The 23,276-nt window shown below is 42.8% G+C and overlaps 1 protein-coding gene across 1 annotated transcript in view; it reads left to right on the top strand.

Moving 5' to 3' along the window:
- LOC138666994 (zinc finger protein 250-like) overlaps nt 1-23,276 on the top strand; it is a 48,960-nt gene that overhangs the window by 20,564 nt on the left and 5,120 nt on the right. The window contains exons 7-11 of the mRNA XM_069755207.1: nt 3,948-4,097; nt 4,227-4,406; nt 4,489-4,612; nt 4,696-4,793; nt 5,801-5,891. Coding sequence (XP_069611308.1) covers nt 3,948-4,097; nt 4,227-4,406; nt 4,489-4,612; nt 4,696-4,793; nt 5,801-5,891 — 643 coding nt within the window. The remainder of the gene's footprint in view (nt 1-3,947; nt 4,098-4,226; nt 4,407-4,488; nt 4,613-4,695; nt 4,794-5,800; nt 5,892-23,276) is intronic.

Below are 23,276 nucleotides of genomic sequence, written 5' to 3' on the forward strand. Positions count from 1 at the left end.
AGACCTAGTGAGAGCTCTGAGGAGATACGTTTCAAGGACTGCATCTTTTTGTCAGACAGATGTTCTATTCGTTCTTCCTCAGGGTCGTAGGAAGGGACTCGCAGCCTCAAAATCTACCTTAGCCAGATGGATACGATCAACTATTCAGGAAGCTTACCGTATCAAGGGTACGGTCGTCCCGGCTGGGATCAAGGCGCACTCCACTCGAGCAGTGGGGGCTTCCTGGGCGCTTCGGCGCCAGGCATCAGCAGAACAGGTTTGCAAGGCCGCAACCTGGTCCAGTCTGCACACCTTTGCCAAGCACTATAACATCCATACTCAGGCCTCTGCAGATGCAAGTCTGGGTAGAAGGATTCTTCAGGCAGAGGTAGCACACCTATAGGCGGTAAGTGCCTAGGGGCTTATTCAGCTGGGTTTTCTTCCTACCCAGGGACTGCTTTGGGATATCCCACAGTCCTGTGTCCCCCAATGAGATGAAGGAGAATCATGGATTTTTGTGTTACTCACCGTAAAATCCTTTTCTCCGAGTCGTTCATTGGGGGACACAGCTCCCGACCCTTATTTTTATTAATTATCTCAGTTAATTATCAGCCGGTGGAGTTATTCTAGACATGTTGTCTCTATATTAATGCTTTTTTACTTTCTCTCCTACTGCTTTTGCACCAAACTGGAGCTGTCTCGGCCAGTGTCAGGGTGTATATGTAGGAGGAGCTAATTTTTTTTTTTTTAATCTACTTAGTGTCAGCCTCCTGGCGGCAGTAGCATACACCCCACAGTCCTGTGTCCCACAATGAACGACTCGGAGAAAAGGATTTTATGGTGAGTAACACAAAAATACGTGTTTTTTTTTTTTTTTTTTTTTTTTAATAGAGAATTAGCACCAAGGAGTTTTTCTATCACCCATGACGGTACCACGGAGAAAGCTGATCCACCCTTCAAGGACAGAACTATAATCAATCTGAAGAGCCTGAACAAATTCCGGGCATTCAAAATGGAATCCATAAGATTGTCCAAAAGGTGCTTTTCCCAGGTTGCTATATGATAGTACTTGTCCTTTAGATCAAGAACAATCCTGTTGCGATTCATGTGAGGTACCAAAAGTTCATGAGTTGCTTTCTCCATAAAAGGGAAAATCAAACACTTTCATTTCCCTCCCTTTCGGATTGTCAGTAGCTCCTTCAGTTTTCACGAAGATAATAGTGGAAGTGACAGATCACCTTCGGGAAAAGGACACTCGAGTAGTTACATATTTGGACTTTTTTTGATCATAGGCAGATCAATGCATTACTGCAGCTCCCATTTAAAACAAAAGAAGTCTGCAGTACCATGAAAGACTTCGGCTGGTTATTAATCCTAAAGAAGTCAAAGTTAATACCCCTAACAGTGCAAGTCTTTTTAGGCCTTATACTAGACTTGGTAAATAAAAAATGCTATCTCCCAGAGAAAAAGGAGAAAATATGCAGCCATGTGTCAAGCAGTAAAAGGTCCCACTATAACTCTCAGGAAAGCTATGTCAATTGCTGGGTTATTTGATCTCTTGTATCCTGGCAGTACTATGGGCTGAGATAAACATTAAGGTTTTATAGCGGGATGTTCTGGCATATGAATATGCACTAAAAGGACATCTGGGGAGAATACTAACACTCTCTCCAATAATGACTCATTCCTTTCTTTGGTGGTTAGACATAGACTTTTTTTTAACAAGTGGAGTACCTTGGGTAAATCAGATATTGTGGGTGATTACTACAGATGGATGACCAAAGGGATGTGGTGCCAATGTAGAGCATCACCTTGTTCAGGGAAAATGGACGAGAGAAAAGAAGTAAGGTTCCCCAAATATAAAAGAACTGCCAGTGGAGCATGCCATGAAATACCGCCTTTCGTTCTTACAGGGGCATTATGGAAAAGTCCTTTCAGACAACCAGGTGACCTCAGCCATCAGGGAGGAACCCGGTCTAATTCTCTAATGGAAGTGAGCACTTTGATTTTTCAGATGGCAGAAAATCATCTCCTCTCTTTAACAGCTCTTCACATAAAGGGGAAAGAAAACTATCAAGTCGACTTCTTAAACCACAATTGGCTAAAGCAAGAAGAATAGGCTCTGAACCAGTTATTCTTCAATCAGATTGTAGACCTGTGGGGGCTTCCAGACATAGATCTATTTGAGAACAGAGAAAACGGGAAAGTGGAGAAGTCCTCTTCTTTGAATCCCAGAGAGGATCATCAGATGGAACTTCAATCTAGCTTATGCTTTTCCACCAGTTATGTTAATACCAGCAATCCTGAGAAAAATTCAGAGAGGATCATGCAAGAATAATCTTGATAGCGCCATTTTGACCCAAGAGGCCACGGTTTTCTTGAATGAGGCTAATGTCAATCATGGAGCCATCGGTACTACCAGAGGTTCCATTTCTACTCTCCCGTGGCCCGGTTTGGCATTCTCAAGCATCCAGTCTTCATTTGACAGCATGGACCTTGTGAGGTCAACTTTTGAGAGAGAGGTTTTTCTTCAAACCTGGTCTCCACCTTGCTCCAGAGTAGAAAATCAGTCAGTGCAAAAATTTATGGTAGGACCTAGAAGAAATTTCTAGCCACCTCAGGGGCGAGTCTAAAGAACGGGTGCCCTTCAATACTATTTGCTTGATGCCCTGTTCTCTGACACGATGGACACCTGACCCTGCTATCACCTGAATGCCATATCATCTACCCAATCACCTGCCAAGTCTTTCTATTAGCTTTTTAGCCCTTGAGTAGACTATCTTATGTCAGACCAATATGCTCTTTTTGCGCATGTGTCACCGAGTACACGACACCAAAACTGTCTCCATTCTATATGAGTTTTTCTTACTACTTGATATTTGTATTGAAATCACCTGCTGTCACTATATGCACCTTTTATATTGGCTAAATGCAATTTAAATGTTTGGCTAAGCTCCTCACCCCTATCCCCTACCAACACATCCCTACCCCTATCCTCCCTCTACCAAAAACCACTAACAAAGCATTTGTGAAACATGCATTGGGTGTTTGGTGGGTGAAATTGTTATCACATATTTATAATTATTGTTTGTGAATCATTTGTAGGATATATATTCATTTTCATATTTGCCCAAGTTACTTTTTGTTTGGATATATATCCGTATGTTAATGAATACTGATTCGTATAAACTTAAAATTTTCTATTTTCTCGATTTCTGCAGTGCCTATTTGGGACAGTCACTTTTGCTGGAATTGCAATTTTAGGTAGTTTTGATTAGAGGGTATCTAGGACTTTAGAAAGGCAACTACCTGTCTGTTGTACCCGTCGCTGCTCCTGACAGAGATTGAACTGCTCCCGGTCAACGGAGCAGCAGTTTCCCTGAATGTTGACAGGGCGGGACTACTAGTGTCATGCTGATTGACAGCTGGCTTCCCCCAATTAGGCAGCAGGAATCTGCTGTCAATCAGCATGACACCAATAGTCCCGCCCTGTCAACAGGGAGAGAAACTGCTGCTCTGTTGACCTGAGGTAGCTGAATCTCTGTCAGGAGCAGTCAATGACCAGTGTCGGGAACAACACGCAGGTAGTTGCCTCTGTTAGCAACTACATGCCTTTTTTTTTTTTTAAGTGCCGGATATCCCTTTTAATGTTCTATCATTATCTGTTACTGATGTTTCCGGTTCTGCCATCCCGATCTCTGTAGATATTCCCGACACCTTATAACTTTGTCTTGTTTTTATGGAAAATTTAACATTTTTTTCATTTAGATTTGTTCTGTGTTTTTGGTGCTGGATAAGAGATATTCTGTGATTAATCTTTGTATGTGACTATAATGGGATTGTGTGTTATACCGGGGGCAGGACGGGGCCATGACTGGATGTAGTGATCATGTGACGCCAGTAACAGCTCCGCAGATTTCTTACATGGGATCTTTATGATGTTACATCGTCATCTTCTCCCCATTCAGGTCCCTACAATATCGGATCCTCTCAGTGGAGATCTTCTATATAAGAGAATTCTCCTGAGTGACCCTACAAGGATGGATAGGGACAGGAACAAGATGGCGGAGAGGATATTACACCTCACCCTAGAGATCCTCTTCCGGCTTACTGGAGAGGTGAGAGATGCTGATGAAGTCACATTATATCATTCTTATTTATGAGAATAACAGATGGACAGAACTGGAGAGGTGAGGACTCTGGAAATGTCTGTAGTGAGGTTTATTAATGTGTCTCTCCATAACCAGGATTACACAGTAGTGAAGAAGACCTCTAGTGAGCGCTGTCAGGACCCTGTGTCTGAGGGATGGGAAAGACCCCCGAGCCCAATCATAGGGCCTCCACCTCACCCCCTGATATATGAGGACATCAATGACAAGAAGATCCTAGAACTCACTTACAAGATGATTGAGCTGCTGACTGGAGAGGTGACACTGCTGGGAATGCTGGGACATTATACAGTAACGCTATGGAGGGATCGGGGAATGACGATATCATTGTATGTGTCAGGTTCCTATAAGGTGTCATGATGTCACCATCTATTTTTCCATGGAGGAGTGGGAGTATTTAGAAGGACACAAAGATCTGTACAAGGACGTCATGATGGAGGTTCCCCAGCCCCTCACATCACCAGGTAATAGACAGGACTAAATACACACGGCCTATAATTATCTGTATGTAATGAATGAATTCAGTCCCTGTATGTGTTTCCTCCAGTTCTATCCAGTAAGAGGACAACACCAGAGAGATGTCCCCGTCCTCTTCTTCCACAGGACTGTAAACAAGAAAATCCCAATGTTCCTCAGGATCATCAGGTAAATGGAGAGAAGATGTCATGAGATCTTACCACTCCTTTGTGGTTCATTTGCACTAAAGTTGTTCCATCTAGCATGTCCACATACATGGATATTCCCTCTCTGAACCCTGCTTATACAGGTACTATACAGATGATCAGGTTTTAAATACATCAGATAGGGATTATATACATTAGTTAGGACTGCTCTATATGGGTATACCTTGACGATTGGTGGAGCAGCTTAGTATACATTTTTTTGCAAAAAAAAAAACTAAATACCCTGTTTTTTTTCCATCTTTTGACTAGCACTTGCTTATTACTATGATTTTTTTACAGCAGAGTATTTTTGACCTCACTGTGCTCTTTTGTGTCTTCAAGTTTCTTGGTGGTGTGAACATGTTCCAACAGACTTGTTCCATGTGCAAGTAGCCCATGTGTTTCTGCTTCTATACTTATCTACCCTGTTAAGGGCAGAGCAAAATCCTGCAATGCGCAGGCGTTGGGCCTTTCTGACCTTTCCCGGCGCCTGCGCACTGCAGTACTTTGCTCTGTCCTCAACAGGGCAGATAAGTACGCCTGCGCAGGAGTGCGATGCTGAGCAGGCAGTGTGGATGATGCAGGGATGCGTTATCCACATGAAGCAAGAAGTAGGACAGCGATCTTAAGAAGCTGGGCGGTGTCGGATCAAGAAGAGCGACTCCCCGTGGACTGCATCGCCCCACAAATGAGTATAATAAAATATATTTTTCCGTTCTTCCAGGTCCAGAATGCTGTATATCAGCCCAGAAAGGAGGTGGCCACATCTCATATCGGCCAAACCTGGTGACAGGTTCCCTTTAATTGCTGCAGTTCTGAAGGCAAATGGCAGCCCAATTTGCTACTATATGGATGTCTCTAGTAATATGGCCATTCATTGTATGTTTTATACTTGGTGGAGATGATGGATAAAGCTGATCGGAAACAGATGTTGTCTGGATCTTCTCAAATGTCTCCATCTGTCTGTGACTTATACAATCTTTGTTTCAGGGTGAAGATCTGCCCCATGTTAATACTACAGAGACATATGTGAGGGGTGATGAGCGGTGTAGAGAGGAGATTCCTACAGATAACCGCACAGGTGAGTAGTGACCACGAAATGCAGAGAAGTCACAGGTTGTAATCAGTCACTGACTTGTAGAGTAACTTTAGATGTTCGGGATTTTTTTCGGGTGTGATCACATGAAACTTTTGATCTGGATGTAGGGGATAATTCATTATTGGAATCTTCGGGGCTGATCTTTGTAAATACAAAAAATGTGCTAAGAACTATCCTTCAGGTAGTTGCTTTTACCTGCCTCTTGTGCCTGCTGCTGATCTCACAGGCCACTTTTACTGGTGATTCAGCTTCTCTTCCACTCTGCTGTGTTGGTGGGGAGTGACTGATGACGTTATGCTTATTGATAGTTTAACTGCAGGGAACTGGCTTGCAATCATCATGATATCGGAAGTCCTCTCTTGTTGACAAAGCAAAGCTGCTCTGCTGTCGTGCAGCAGCTGAATCACCGGCAGGAGCGGTTCCCCAAAAATTTGTAAACTTTTCAGTGTTTCATGCTTTTTTTTCCCCATCTTATATACTGCCCCCCCTCTGCCAAGGCCCCCCAACTTTGGGCACCTTCCGCCATCATACAGTGGACAAGCGACAGAGCATCAGCATTGCCGTGTAGTTTCCTGGGCCTTTACTATTTATGGAAGCTAAGAACCCCCTGGTCACTTGGGCATTGTTTTCCTTCTTCTCTTGCATCCACCTCACACTAACCTGCACCCTCACCTAATAGGTAGTATCGTAAAGTGTCCAATGCCCACTTGACGGCCAAACTATTCTTCTCTACTTTCCAAATAGTTCTTCTTGCTGTAAGACAGTTTCCAACTCTGGTACATTATCTGGTGTTCATTACACTGGGGAACAATTTGAAAAAAATTTTCTGTTGAGTTAGGTTTTTGAGCTGATTTATACTAAAATTGGCATGCTGATTCCAAAAATGTAGTCAGTTTTTTTCTGGCACGTCAAGTTTTTCCTCCACAACTTACCTGCCAGAGAAGCACAATTGCACTGATATCTGTAATAAGACTTGTTATCTGATTACAATTCGACTCATATAGAGCTACGTGGCAACTTGTAAGAGTAGTCACAACTGAGACAGTGTGGTGAGAGGTGTGTGCAGCTCCCAATACGTCATAATTATCAATATTTTTACACAAAAAAATTATCATAGTAGGAATAAATAGGATTTGTGATAGCTTTTCTCTTTACATTGGGCGCTTAGTTGTAATTTATATATCTTTTATGATTTTTTTTCTTTGTTAGTTTTCAAAGCTTGTAACTTTCCATCTCAGTGTTTTATTTACATATGTACATATTTCCTTTGTTTCAGATCATGTCTGCTTCTTATATATTTCATTTTTTGTTCATATTTGTACTATTTAAAAAAAAACAACAACACTTTTTAGGTACAGTAGTTTACATATTTTTGAGAAGACAAAAATCCTATAGTTCAAAAACTTGACGTGATAGAGAAAAACTGAGATCATTTCTGGATTCAGCATCCAAAAATTAGTTAAGAACAGTTGTCTGACCTAACTCCTAAAAAATTGTGTTCCCCAGTGTTATCATTCAACTCCTGAAACAAGACTGCACCTAATCTGACATCCGATGCATCCGTCTGGACCACAAATTCCATGGAGAAATCCAGATCAACTAACACTGGCTGTTTACTCAGAGTTAGCTTCAGTTCCTGGAATGCTGTCTCCACTTCTGGAGACCACTTAGCCATAGCCGTCTTCGTACCCTTAAGGAGGTCTGACAGTGTTGCCTCTATCATGGCAAAATTAGGGATGAACCGACGTTAGTAGCCTTCAATTCCTGGTAACGCTCAGACCTTCTTCTTTGGGAGAGGTTGTGGCCAATTCCGGATTGAGTAACCTAATTCACTTGAGGTTTGGTTTCGCCCCTCCCTACGACATAGCCAAAGTTCTTGGCTTCTTCCATTCCATGTCACATTTCTTCAGATTGATGGAAAACCCTGCCTTCCTTAAAGCATCAAATATCACCTGGATCACGATGTCATCCAGGTAAGCAGCGGCGTATGTCTTGTTTAAGCTAGGATTTGGTCCATGGTTCTCTGGAAGGTGGCTGGAGCTCCTTGCAACCCAAATGGCAACCTGCCATACTGGAAACAACCATCTGGCATTAAAAAGGCTGTCTTCTCTTTGGCCTCTTTGGACCGTGGAGTCTGCCAATACCTTTTTGTGAGATCCAGAGCAGTAATGCACTAGGCTGGCAGTAGCCTTTCAATAAGCTCATCAACACGGGGCATTGAATATGTGTCAAATTTAGAAACTTCATTCAGCTCGTGTTAGTCATTTCATTCTCCATCTGGTTTCTGCAACAAGACTATAGGAGTAGACCATCCACTCTCGGACTCTTCAGTGACTCCTAGGTTTACCATCCACTTCACCTCCTTAGAGATTACCTCTAGGCAAGCTTTGGGAATCTGATATGGTTTAAAATTCACCTGGAAAGGACTTCATTTTCTATTTTGTGATTACAACCTGGCCACTCTGAAAATAGGTCTCTGTTCCGAAGAAGAAATTCTCAGCACTGTTGCTTTTGGGCACGTGACATCACCTCTGCCCCCATGACGTGGTCAAATCAACTTTGGACTCCCCACCAACGCTTTCACGGGCTCTCTATATCGCCATGGCTTAATCTGGTTGACAGGGCTTCTTTGTCCCTGGTTGGTGGACTTTATAGTTGACATCACCAAACTTTTCAAGTACTTTGTAGGGGCCCTGCCATTTGGCCAGATATGTACTCTACTGTGGGTACCAGCACTAGTACATGATTCCCAGTCCTGAACTGTCTCACCCTTGCCGACTGATTGTACACCGTTGACTGGGCCTCTTGCGCCTGGAGGAAGTGCTCTCTCACAATGGGTATCATTTCAGCAATTGGTTCCTGCGCTTGGACCACATTCTTGATTATGATCCTGTAGAGTGTAGCATCTGCTTCCCATCTATCCTTTGCTATATTCAGGAGTCCATGGGGGTGTCGGCCATACAACAGCTCAAACTCTCAACTGCCTGGTACCTTTCCACTAGGTCAACCAGGTCATTGGCATTCCGGGAGATCTTTCTGGGCAACCCAGGAATGCATGTGCCACAGAATGGAGTGTATGAACCCTTTCCATGATGACCCTCTCAAGTATCTGTGCTGGGGAGGAAGATTCCGGTTGTAACCACTTTTGAACCAGGTGTAGAAGGTTGAATATTTAGGAGCCTGGAGGTTTGTCACCGTGATAGGCCCAGTGGTGCACCCGTTGCATCCTGACATGGTCACTCCTAAGCGCGCCAATGTCTCAGTTTTCAACTTAGCGTACTCTTTTGCATCCTGCAAGGCCTGGTCATAAAGGCCTTCTGCGGTTCCTCCATTGAATTTGGCACCAGAACCTTCACCCACTGCTACGGAGGTAACTTCTCTTGTTCTGCCACCCTTTTGACAATAGTTAGGAATACCTTGATGTCATCTTTTGCAAGGCTCTCCTTACCAGCTTCCTTGCACCTGAATCATCACCTTAACTTGGGAGATGGGGCAGTTGCCATGGCACTAATCACCTCGGCTAGTCTTTCGATATGCTGCCTGTGACGGGGTGTACGGCAGAGCAAGAAGGGGCAACAGGCCAAGGGATGATTCCACGGATTTATTATCAAGAACGCTGGAACAACACATGCAGGTTCGGGGGCACCTCCCGATAATCCTTGTGCCAGCTAACAAAGCAATAGTCCACACGAGTCCAAGGGATCCCAAACAATCTCACGAACGACGAGATATGTCCTCAGCTCAAGTCTCACCCCATTCACTTCCACAGTCCCAGATGGGCGTGGGGTCTTGCCTCAGCTAAGAATCCCCACTCCTTCTCCTTCAAGGATCAACTCGCATCTGATCTCAAAATAAGAATGGATTGTCTGACCTCCTGGGATCCGCCCATGAAGGGGGGGTAGGGGTCACACCTTCTATTCAATGGTTGGGTCCACCAGAAGATTCTAGACTGGTGGGCTCCAAGTAGTCTATGTAGTATGTACTGTACATTTGACTAGCCACCTGCTGTGAGGAAGAATGGCTATTCTTTCACTAGTGGTATTGACAAAGCTTAATTACATTATAGCTCAGGGCTGCAAGTATTGGGGGAAGGAGACATATTGTTACAGGTGAACTCCCAGCACAAGAAAATACATAAATTACAGCTAATAGAAACCAGAGAACAGTTACATACATCAAATGGCATATTATTCAATACAGGACAGGGCAAAAGTACATATCATGACACTGCCTCTGCTGATGCTTCCATAGCTGTTGCTGCCGGAGACTAGCCTGCACTAGTTTCTTTATCAGCTTCCCCATATTACATGCCTTTACTTCTGCTGTTGTTTTTACTCGAGACATGCGGATTCCCCGCAGCAGTCACATGTGCTCCTCATGATTCGTGCCCGTGCTTCTGCACCAACTATAAACTTTTTACTCACGCGGTTGCGCTTGAGGTAGGTTCGGCAAGCGGTTTAAGTAAAACGTCCAGGATGGTTTATTAAGACTCCATAACTGATGCCAAAAGGAAAGGAAATAAGCGGCCTTTCAGTGCTGGCAAAACAAAGTAAACAGTTCAAATAACGGCACTTTAGTGATAGTCTAGGACACTGGGGTTGAAAAGTATCCAGCATACCAACTTTGTCTTGAGACATCACGCAGGAGGCCTTCTTACCGCCACACATTGTGCAATAATGATACAGCGGGACTTGTTTATATCCGCCATACCACTCCCCGGGGTGGGGATATGTGAGCAGTCAGTCCTACCCCTCTCTCTGACTGATTGTAAACCTAGCCCTTGCTACTCACTATTAACCCTCTCAGCACCATACGTGCTACATATCTCCCATCAATGATGTGTCCAGCGGCCATCTTACAAACGCTGTGAAAATTGTCCACGTCAGAAAAAAACTACTGACACACAGATTACAAAACTAATACACAGACTAAAAATGAATCTATATGATCCTATCAAAAACCGGAGACTTCTACTTTAAAAATATAACAAACTTTATTGATACAGAAACGACTATACACAATAAAAATAAAGATTGTGAGGTGGAACGTAAAAGCACATCATGTGGCATGGCCATAAATAGTTGAAACAGAACAACGAAAAAAAGGAGCCATAATTCTCATGCATATAATTTCATAATACTCTCTGGCATAATATACTCATATGTGCCGATGGACCTAAATATAAATATGTAAGCAAACAATATGTATGCGGTTTGGATAACACTCAGTGGAAATTAGTATGGTATGGCTAGACTATAAACATCAGTGTAATAGTTCTAAAATTAAATTAATGCTAAACAATAAAGTGCATAGTGCAAAAATACAGTCAAAACTATATTACCATGTAGGGCGTTAGAAAAAAAAGTAGCATGCTTATTCAACTGAATATAATCGCCTGATGGTGTAGAACTTAATGTATTAATACATTGCTCAGTTGAAATACCACCACCTAATGGTCTAAGTAAAAAAAAAAAATATATATATATATATATATATATATATATATATATATATATATATATATATATATATATATATATATATATATATATATATATATATATATATATATATATATATATATATATATATATATATATACACACAGTGGGGCAAAAAAGTATTTAGTCAGTCAGCAATAGTGCAAGTTCCACCACTTAAAAAGATGAGAGGCGTCTGTAATTTACATCATAGGTAGACCTCAACTATGGGAGACAAACTGAGAAAAAAAAATCCAGAAAATCACATTGTCTGTTTTTTTAACATTTTATTTGCATATTATGGTGGAAAATAAGTATTTGGTCAGAAACAAAATTTCATCTCAATACTTTGTAATATATCCTTTGTTGGCAATGACAGAGGTCAAACGTTTTCTGTAAGTCTTCACAAGGTTGCCACACACTGTTGTTGGTATGTTGGCCCATTGCTCCATGCAGATCTCCTCTAGAGCAGTGATGTTTTTGGCTTTTCGCTTGGCAACACGGACTTTCAACTCCCTCCAAAGGTTTTCTATAGGGTTGAGATCTGGAGACTGGCTAGGCCACTCCAGGACCTTGAAATGCTTCTTACGAAGCCACTCCTTCGTTGCCCTGGCGGTGTGCTTTGGATCATTGTCATGTTGAAAGACCCAGCCACGTTTCATCTTCAATGCCCTTGCTGATGGAAGGAGGTTTGCACTCAAAATCTCACGATACATGGCCCCATTCATTCTTTCATGTACCCGGATCAGTCGTCCTGGCCCCTTTGCAGAGAAACAGCCCCAAAGCATGATGTTTCCACCACCATGCTTTACAGTAGGTATGGTGTTTGATGGATGCAACTCAGTATTCTTTTTCCTCCAAACACGACAAGTTGTGTTTCTACCAAACAGTTCCAGTTTGGTTTCATCAGACCATAGGACATTCTCCCAAAACTACTCTGGATCATCCAAATGCTCTCTAGCAAACTTCAGACGGGCCCGGACATGTACTGGCTTAAGCAGTGGGACACGTCTGGCACTGCAGGATCTGTGTCCATGGTGGCGTAGTGTGTTACTTATGGTAGGCCTTGTTACATTGGTCCCAGCTCTCTGCAGTTCATTCACTAGGTCCCCCCGTGTGGTTCTGGGATTTTTGCTCACCGTTCTTGTGATCATTCTGACCCCAAGGGGTGGGATTTTGCGTGGAGCCCCAGATCGAGGGAGATTATCAGTGGTCTTGTATGTCTTCCATTTTCTAATTATTGCTCCCACTGTTGATTTCTTCACTCCAAGCTGGTTGGCTATTGCAGATTCAGTCTTCCCAGCCTGGTGCAGGGCTACAATTTTGTTTCTGGTGTCCTTTGACAGCTCTTTGGTCTTCACCATAGTGGAGTTTGGAGTCAGACTGTTTGAGGGTGTGCACAGTTGTCTTTTTATACTGATAACAAGTTTAAACAGGTGCCATTACTACAGGTAATGAGTGGAGGAAAGAGGAGACTCTTAAAGAAGAAGTTACAGGTCTGTGAGAGCCAGAAATCTTGATTGTTTGTTTCTGACCAAATACTTATTTTCCACCATAATATGCAAAAAAAATGATAAAAAAACAGACAATGTGATTTTCTGGATTTTTTTTTCTCAGTTTGTCTCCCATAGTTGAGGTCTACCTATGATGTAAATTACAGACGCCTCTCATCTTTTTAAGTGGTGGAACTTGCACTATTGCTGACTGACTAAATACTTTTTTGCCCCACTGTATATATATATATTATGGGTTACTGCTCAGATAAGTGATTTTCCTCCATTATTGGACCAATCCACAAGAATTTTATAACCAAAAGTAAGCATAATTTAATTAATTAGTGAGGTGTTGGGTTAAATATGCAAATGCCTCCAAATAAAAATGTTTGATAAATTTTGCAATGCAGCATAAGATGGCAAAAGGAAAAAATGTGGTTATTAGTGATTCAGTCATGAACCTACAAGTAAACCAACATATCATACAAATTCCATATGTTGCACAGTACACTGCATGTAGCCCATACACTAAACCCATGAAAGGATAATTACTGATGTTCAAAAGTACTGGCCATTTACGCACAGGAATCCCTGAGGCGCATTTCGCGTGAGCTCCTTCCTAGAGGGGTATGTAATGACCCAGGTAATCAGTTTCAAATAATGCCGTAATTACCTGAAGTGCAGCAGGAATGTGGCACTGATGTCATGACCCCAAATGTCACTAACCTTCGTCTCTGCGTCTGATGTCACGTTCCCACTACCCTACCTGACGCACCAGGGCAGGGGTTGGGGCCCGAGATGTCGTGGTGACGCTTTGTTGTGATGGATGAGAGACTCGGCCATGAAAAGAGCGGAGTCTGCTGTCCCATTGCAATTCCCTGTTGTGTCCCCTTTTTTAAATTAGTCTAAAAAACTAATTAAAGCTGCCAAAAAGGAAACAGAGAAGCACATTGCTAAGGAGAGTAAAACTAATCCCAAACTGTTCTTCAACTATATCAATAGTAAAAGAATAAAAACTGAAAATGTAGGCCCCTTAAAAAAATAGTGAGGAAAGAATGGTTGTAGATGACGAGGAAAAAGCTAACATATTAAACACCTTCTTCTCCACGGTATTCACGGTGGAAAATGAAATGCTAGGTGAAATCCCAAGAAACAATGAAAACCCTATATTAAGGGTCACCAATCTAACCCAAGAAGAGGTGCGAAACCGGCTAAATAAGATTAAAATAGATAAATCTCCGGGTCCGGATGGCATACACCCACGAGTACTAAGAGAACTAAGTAATGTAATAGATAAACCATTATTTCTTATTTTTAGGGACTCTATTGCGACAGGGTCTGTTCCGCAGGACTGGCGCATAGCAAATGTGGTGCCAATATTCAAAAAGGGCTCTAAAAGTGAACCTGGAAATTATAGGCCAGTAAGTCTAACCTCTATTGTTGGTAAAATATTTGAAGGGTTTCTGAGGGATGTTATTCTGGATTATCTCAATGAGAATAACTGTTTAACTCCATATCAGCATGGGTTTATGAGAAATCGCTCCTGTCAAACCAATCTAATCAGTTTCTATGAAGAGGTAAGCTATAGGCTGGACCACGGTGATTCATTGGACGTGGTATATCTCGATTTTTCCAAAGCGTTTGATACCGTGCTGCACAAGAGGTTGGTACACAAAATGAGAATGCTTGGTCTGGGGGAAAATGTGTGTAAATGGGTTAGTAACTGGCTTAGTGATAGAAAGCAGAGGGTGGTTATAAATGGTATAGTCTCTAACTGGGTCGCTGTGACCAGTGGGGTACCGCAGGGGTCAGTATTGGGACCTGTTCTCTTCAACATATTCATTAATGATCTGGTAGAAGGTTTACACAGTAAAATATCGATATTTGCAGATGATACAAAACTATGTAAAGCAGTTAATACAAGAGAAGATAGTATTCTGCTACAGATGGATCTGGATAAGTTGGAAACTTGGGCTGAAAGGTGGCAGATGAGGTTTAACAATGATAAATGTAAGGTTATACACATGGGAAGAAGGAATCAATATCACCATTACACACTGAATGGGAAACCACTGGGTAAATCTGACAGGGAGAAGGACTTGGGGATCCTAGTTAATGATAAACTTACCTGGAGCAGCCAGTGCCAGGCAGCAGCTGCCAAGGCAAACAGGATCATGGGGTGCATTAAAAGAGGTCTGGATACACATGATGAGAGCATTATACTGCCTCTGTACAAATCCCTAGTTAGACCGCACATGGAGTACTGTGTCCAGTTTTGGTCACCGGTGCTCAGGAAGGATATAATGGAACTAGAGAGAGTACAAAGGAGGGCAACAAAATTAATAAAGGGGATGGGAGAACTACAATACCCAGATAGATTAGCGAAATTAGGATTATTTAGTCTAGAAAAAAGACGACTGAGGGGCGATCTAATAACCATGTATAAGTATATAAGGGGACAATACAAATATCTCGCTGAGGATCTGTTTATACCAAGGAAGGTGACGGGCACAAGGGGGCATTCTTTGCGTCTGGAGGAGAGAAGGTTTTTCCACCAACATAGAAGAGGATTCTTTACTGTTAGGGCAGTGAGAATCTGGAATTGCTTGCCTGAGGAGGTGGTGATGGCGAACTCAGTCGAGGGGTTCAAGAGAGGCCTGGATGTCTTCCTGGAGCAGAACAATATTGTATCATACAATTAGGTTCTGTAGAAGGACGTAGATCTGGGGATTTATTATGATGGAATATAGGCTCAACTGGATGGACAAATGTCTTTTTTCGGCCTTACTAACTATGTTACTATGTTACTATGATGATACATGGAGTGTTGTTTCTACTCAAAAACATCAATTCACTTACCACATGGATTCTCAAAACTGCCAGAAAGCAGAAACCGCAGTGTCGACATTTATATTAAAAACTGTCTTAAATGTTGAAATATATAATAATAGTAATTTCAATCTTTGTGTGTATATTAAGTGAATATAAGTGTCAAGTATAGGACTGCAAAAAGAAGTCACTCTGCATCTGGCTGCAGAAGGTCTCTGCCTTTTGGCTTGGCAGACGCCTTCTTAATCCTTCTGACTCTTGGACCCAGTGACAACCTCCCTCCGGCTGTAATTGTCACACAACTGGACCTGGGTGTTTATAGACTCCCAGTGTGCTTCAGTGAATCGCCAGTGTTATTTACATTTCTTGTGAAGACTTTAAGCTATAGCAGTCAGCTATCTTCCACTCTGGTGTTTGGAGGCTGCCAGGTGTTACCTCTCTGAGTCTGCTCAAGATAAGATTTTGTCTACCCTCTCTGTCTTTAGTTGTAGTGGGGACTGACTACTGCTAACCCCGTCCCATTCTTAACCAGGGCCTATCACTAAGGGTCAGGCAGGGATTAGGTTCCTGCTCGGCGAAAGGGGCAGAACCTATATAGGGATGTTTATGGCAGACAGGGTGATGTGTTAGAGCTGCCTAGGGGCCTCTAATCCCCACTTCCCTAGTGTTTGGGCTCCCCCATCTTTTCCCCTTGTTTTGTACTTAGTCTTCCCACACTGTGTGTGACAGAAACATGCAAAAAGTGCTTAGCAAAACAACTGACTTATAGGATACTGTTATGTCAGTTGGTGATATTAAAGAAGTGTGTTTACTCTATTAGTATATGTTCTATGTATTTGTAATAACTTATGAGATAAACACGGAGCACAGTGACTGTCCTTTCCACCTATCGCGGACATCACTCCAATGCCCGCACTGGGTTTGATTGAATGGTCCTTGTGCTCCTGTAGGTCAGTTATTTTCCTAAGCGCTTTTTGCATCTTTCTGCACTTTTTTTTGCAGTCCTTTACTTGACACTTTTACATTTACTTAGAAATTTTAGAGATGTGTGTAGATGTTATCACATACTACAGCATTTATGACCATTTTTAATATAAATAGACACTGCGGTCTCTGCTTACTTATATGGTTTGGAGAATCCATGGGGTTAGTGAATTGATGTTCTTGAGTAGAAACAACACTCCATGTATCATCCTCTAACTTCAAAGAGGGAACACTACTAAAGTAACTATCATTGTAATGTAATTTCAATATGCAAATATACCATTAGGGTCCAGCAGGATGCGCTCGTTTCATGGCTGAGTCTCGCGTCCATCAAAACGAAGCGATAACGTGATGTCACGGGCCCCACTCCCTCCCTAGACGCGTCGAGTAGGAGACTGGAGACAACGAGACAGAGGCCAGTGACCTTCTGTGCCATGATAGGATTGTCACATCCCTGCTGTCCTTCAGGTCATTATGGCATTATTTAAGACTGACGGGCCGTTACATAACCCCTCTAGGAAGAAGCTCATGTGAAACGCGTCAGGGGATTCCTGTACTCAACTGGCTGTACCTTTGAACATCGGTAATTATTATGCTTGGAAATGTTTAGTGTATGGGCTACATGCTGTGTACTGTGGAACATATGGAATGAATTTGAAGGATATATTGGTTTATTTACGCACTTGTCTCTTTGTAGGTTCATGACTTTCAACCACTAGTAACCACAAGGTATATAATGTTTTTTTTTTTTATATTGCCATGAAATATTGCTGGGTGGCAGTATTACGTCAAACGAGAGATAATGTTGCCTATACTTTGAATTATTGCTTTTTTTCTAACTGAGCAATGTATAGATACATACATTTTTTTTACACCATTTGGCGATTATATTCAGTTGAATAAACGTGCTACTTTTTTCCTAACGTCCTAGTATTTTTGCACTATGCACTTTATCGTTTAGCATTATTTTGATTTTAGAACTATTACACTTCCGTTTATATTCTAGGCATACCATACTAATTTCTACTGGGTCTTATCCAATCTGCATGCATATTGTTTGCTTACATATTTATATTTATGTCCACCATCACATACGAGTATACTATGCCGGAGAGTATTATGAAATTATATGCATGAGAATTATGGCTCCTTTTTTTTCGTTGTTCTGTTTCAACTATTAATGGCCATGCCACATGATGTGCTTTTACTTTTCCACCTCAGTCTTTATTTTTATTGTGTAATATCGTTTATGTATCAATAAATTTTGTTATATTATTGAAGTAGATGTCTCCGATTTTTTTTTTTTTTTTACAGGATTTTTCTGAAGATGCTACAAATAATAATAAAATAATTGGTTGCCTATTCATCGGTTATTTAAAAATGATCCAGCACAAAGCTATTCAAGTATGACCAAAAAAAACCTGATGTCTAAGGCCTAAAGCTGCATTCACATTCTGAAGTGCTCTGCGCTGAGCACTGTGTCTGGGGTTTATGACTATATACATGGGTATATGCACGTGCCTCTGACCATTCAGATCAATGAGGCAAACGTAGACAGACGCAATAGATCAGGGGAAGGTCATTCTACATTCTTACGTGGGCTCCCGTATCTGCTTTAGGCTAAAGTTTGAATTTTCATATAAAGTATTCAGTCGTCCCGCTGCTGTGGCCATGGAGTTTGATAAAGCTGGATGTAGATGGCCATGTCAAAAATAGTCAAAGTCATGTTTGCAAATTGCGGACTTGCTTGGCTCCATGTGCAGCTCTAGATTTCTGTTGTGGATCGGTGCAGGAACTGCCTTCTTTTGCACGCAACATCTTGATAAAGTAAAGATTAGCAAATCAATTTGATGCAGATTGAATGCATGTAGAATTTTAGATAATTCACTTATCTCTGCAAATTCAAACAAATTTAATTTGGGTGAACCACAGCTTTTCACTTTGCAGATTATTGCATTCGCCGCAGGAGACTCGTGTGGCCACATGGGCTTTCGCATGATGCCTTGCACTATCACATCGCATGGTGTAGCATAACAAATCAGGAGAAATCAGAGCCTTTTACAAAAGCTGAGGCAGGTAGTGATGTACCCTATTTAGGGTGGTCTTGGATAGTGAGAGGACATCAGAGCTCAGAAAAAGAGATAGGAATAGAAAGACCCAAATACTTCACAAAGTGTGAGTTATACAACAGCAGTAAAAGATTATTATTATTATTATTTATTATTATAGTGCCATTTATTCTGTAGCGCTTTACATGTGAGGAAGGTATACATAATAAAAAGCAAGTACAATAATCTTAATCAAAACCCGTCACGACTGGTACATGAGGAAAGAGGACCCTGCCCGCGAGGGCTCACAGTCTACAAGGGATGGGTGAGGATACAGTAGGCAAGGGTAGAGCTGGACGTGCAGTGGTTTGGTCTATCAGTGGTTACTGCAGGTTGAAGCTTGTTGGAAGAGGTAGGTCTTCAGGTTCTTTTTGAAGGATTCCACAGTAGGCGAGAGTCTGATATGTTGTGGTAGAGAGTTAGAGTATGGCAGATGCACGGGAGAAATATTGTATGCGATTGTGGGAAGAGGAGATAAGAGGGGAGTATAGAAGAAGATCTTGTGAGAATCGGAGGTTGCGTGCGGGTAAGTACCGGGAGACGAGGTCACATATGTATGGAGGAGACATATTGTGGATGGCTTTGTATGTCATGGTTAGGGTTTTGAACTGGAGTTGTTGGGTAATGGGGAGCCAGTTCCAGTGATTAACAGAGGGGAGAGGCTGGGGAGTAGCAGGGGGACATGTGGATTAGTCAGGCAGCAGAGTTTAGAATAGATTGGAGGGGTGCAAGAGTGTTAGAGGAGAGGCCACAGAGCAGGAGGTTGCAGTAGTCAAAGCGGGAGATGATGAGATCATGGACTAGGGCTTTTGTAGATTCTTGGTTTAGGAATGTACGGATCGGGGGAAATATTTTTGAGTTGAAGTTGGCAGGAAGTGGAAAGGGCTTGGACATGTGGTTTGAAGGAGAGCTCAGTGTCAAGGATTAACCCGAGGCAGCGAGCTTGTGGGACTGGGGAGAGTGCGCAGCCATTTACTTTAATGGATAGGTCTGTTGGGGGAGTCAAGTGAGATGGGGAAAAGATGATGAATTCTGTTTTGTTCATATTACGTTTTAGAAATCTAGCGGAGAAGGATGAGATTGCAGACAGACATTGTGGGATTCTGGTTATTAGGGTGGTGATATTTGGTCCAGAGATGTAGATCTGTGTGTCCTTGGCATAGAGAGAATACTGAAAGCCATGGGACTCTATGAGCTCTCCAAGGCCAAAGGTATTGATGTAGAGGAGCAGAGGCCCTAGGACTGAACCTTGCGGAACTCCGACAGATAGGGGACGAGATGAGGAGGTGGCGTGCGAGTGGTAGACGCTGAATGTCCGGCCCAAGATGGGGCCAAGTCAGTGATGCAAAGAGATGAGAGGTATGTAATAATAGGGAATGGTCAACTGTGTCAAAGGCAGAGTGCAGGTCTAGGAGGATGAGGACAGAGTAGTGTTGCTTGGCTTTGGCAGTTAATAGGTCATTGGTGACTTTAGTTAAAGCAGTTTCAGTGGAGTGATGCAGCCGGAAGCTAGATTAAAAGCAGTCAAAGAGGGAGCAGGAAGAGAGGTGGGAGGACAGTTCACGATAGATGTGTTGTTCCAGTAGTTTTGAGGCATAGAAGTGATATGGGGCGATAGCTAGATGCAGAGGATGAGTCAAGAGAGGGCTTTTTGAGGATATGTGTGATTGAGGCATATTTAAAGCTTGAGAGGAAAACACCAGTTGTTAATGATAGGTTAAAGAGATGGGTTAGGGCTGGTGATGAAGACTGTGGTGAGGGTTGGTATAAAGTGAGATGGGATCAGGTCAAGTGCACAGGTGGTGAGATGTGATCTTGAAAGTAGAGAGGATGGAGTGGAGTTGATCTTCTGTAATGGTGGAGAAGTTGGATTTGGAGGAGGAGGGCTGGGCAGTTAGGAGGAAGGGCTCTGGGGGTTGTCGACCAAAACTGTCTCTGATGTTATCGATCTTCTGCTTGAAAAATGAGGCAAAGTTTTCGCCCGAGATGAGCGGAGAGGGAGGGGTTGCTGTAGGACGGAGGAGAGAATTGAAAGTGTTGAGAAACTGTTTAGAGTTATGAGACAGGGAGGATGAGAGATGAGAAGTAGGTTTGTTTTGCTGCAGTGAGTGTGGCCTTGAAAGTTGTGAGGGACTGTTTGAATGCGATGAAGCGCTCATTGGAGTGGGATCTTTTCCATGTCGGCTCAGCAACCCTGGTAGCCCGTCTCAGTTATTTGGTCAGGCTGGTGTGCCAGTGCTGTCTGTTGATTTTGCGAGCTTTGGTATGTGTGAGAGGGGCAACCGATTCCAGAGCTACAGCTATTGTGGTGTTACATAAAGCAGCAGCGGGATCCACATTGTGTAGGGAACTTATGTCTGTAAGAGGGAGGAGGGATTCAGAGAGTGACTGTAGTTCGAGGTGTTTAATATTTCTGTGAGTTTGTTTAGTGGAGATTGTGGACAAGGAGTGGAGAGGGAAGAGAATGTAAGTAGGTTGTGGTCAGAAAGCGGGAGAGGTGAGTTAGAGAGGTTAGATAAGGAGCAGAGATGGGTGAAGATGAGGTTCAATGTGTGGCCATCTTTGTGAGTGGCTGCAGAAGACCATTGAGCAAGGCCGAAGGAGGAAGTGAGAGATAGAAGTTTAGTGGCAACTGAGAGAGAAGTGTCAATGAGGATGTTGAAGTCACCAATGATAGTGGGAATGTCCGCGGAAAGGAAAATAAGTAGGCAGGTGGTGAAGTGGTCAAAGAAGGTGGTGGCTGGCCCTGGGGGGCGGTAAATGACAGCCAGTTGAAGGGGGAATAGATGTACACATAGTGCACCTCCAAAGGAAGGGAGGGTAATAGAGGGTGGCAGTGGAATAGGGCTGAAGGGGCAGTTATCTGACAGGAGAAAACCAACTCCTCCACCATCCTTGCTGCTGGGTCGGGGTGTGTGGGAAAGGTGAAGTCCACCAAACGAGAGTGCAGCAGTAGAGGCTGTGTCAGACGGAGTGAGCCAGGTTTCGGAGGCGAGGAAGGAAAGTTTGTGAGTAATGAAAAGATCATGGATGTAGGAAAGTTTGTTGCAGACAGAGTGAGCGTTCCATAGTGCTCCTGGGACTGGGGAAGCGGGGGGCTGGGCAAATGGGTATAAGGTTAGAGAGGTTACAGAAAGTTGTGACAAAGCCTGGTTGGGAGGTAGAAATGACTTTGGGAATGTGGTGAGGAGGACCAGGGTTTGGAGCAATATCACCGGCAGTGAGGAGGAGCAGAGAAAGTGTTAGCAGGTGGGAGCTGGAGAGAGTATGAGGCGACTATCTGAGTTTGGAGACAGAGGACTGTATGTTGAGGAACAGTTTAGAGGATGAGGTGAGATGGATGGAGAGGATTGAAGAAGAGATGACCAGTTCCTTACTAGGTGTAGGGATTATGGGGGGTTAATAGAAAGTGAAGGACTATAGGGGTGAGAGTGAAAACAAACAGAAAAAATAGTTTACGGTGACTGTATCCAATTACCTTCAGTTCCCTTCTGGTTCCATTCTGGAATTAATTCTGAGCATCACAGTTCTATGATACACTTTTGTGATACACGGGGCAGACTGACGTCTTGGCAGACTTATGCTAAACAATATATGTGCAACAAAGTGCATTCAGGTGTGAAGCAGAGGTGAGTGGTCTGTGCTCATCTTGGTCAGATAATTGAGTGGACCAGATGTATATGATCATGGCCGAGTAAACAAAGTCATAAATAACATTGGGGGTATTGTATTGGTCAATTGAAAAGCATACCAAGTTTTTCTACAGGCTGAAGTAGGAAAGTTCAGTGTGGAAAAGAAAGATGACATACCAAATTTTGCTACAGGGTGAGGTAGGAAAGTTCAATGTGGAAAAGCTGGATGACATACCTGTAGGGAGAATAGGTAAAAATACATGCTGTTTACAGTGCGATGATGTCAGATGGCAGGGTAAAATCTGTATACATCATTCTGGAATTAATTCTAAGCATCACACTTCTATGATACACTTATGTGATACACGGGGCATACTGAAGTGAAGATGAGTGAAGTATTCTGTGAATAATACATAGATTTAATTGATCATTTGAAAGAGACAGAAGAGTGGTGCCAGAAGCAGAGCCAGAGCCAGTGAGATTGATCTTGGATATAGTGTTGATGGGCTGTCTTTTTTTTTTTTTTTTTTTTGAGTTGCATAATTTGTTTTCTAAATTTTTCATGCACTAGAAAACAGCAAGCCAGCACAAAATTTGTCAAAACCTGAACTTGGTCTCAGTCAACGAAAGTGGGCTTGTCACAAGTGACCAACTGTACTGAATTTTTCCATTACTTGCAGGGTTGGACTGGCCAACCGGAGAACCGGAGGATTCCCCGGTGGGCCCAGCCACTGACACCTGCTGGCATATTGGCCAGCAACTGCCTAGGACCCCCACTGCTCCAGGGACCCCCCAGCCAGCGGTACACCCAGCTGCTATGGGGCCCCTGAGTCAAGGGGGC

This window comes from Ranitomeya imitator, chromosome 2, assembly GCF_032444005.1.
Source record: "Ranitomeya imitator isolate aRanImi1 chromosome 2, aRanImi1.pri, whole genome shotgun sequence".
Lineage (NCBI taxonomy): Eukaryota > Metazoa > Chordata > Amphibia > Anura > Dendrobatidae > Ranitomeya > Ranitomeya imitator.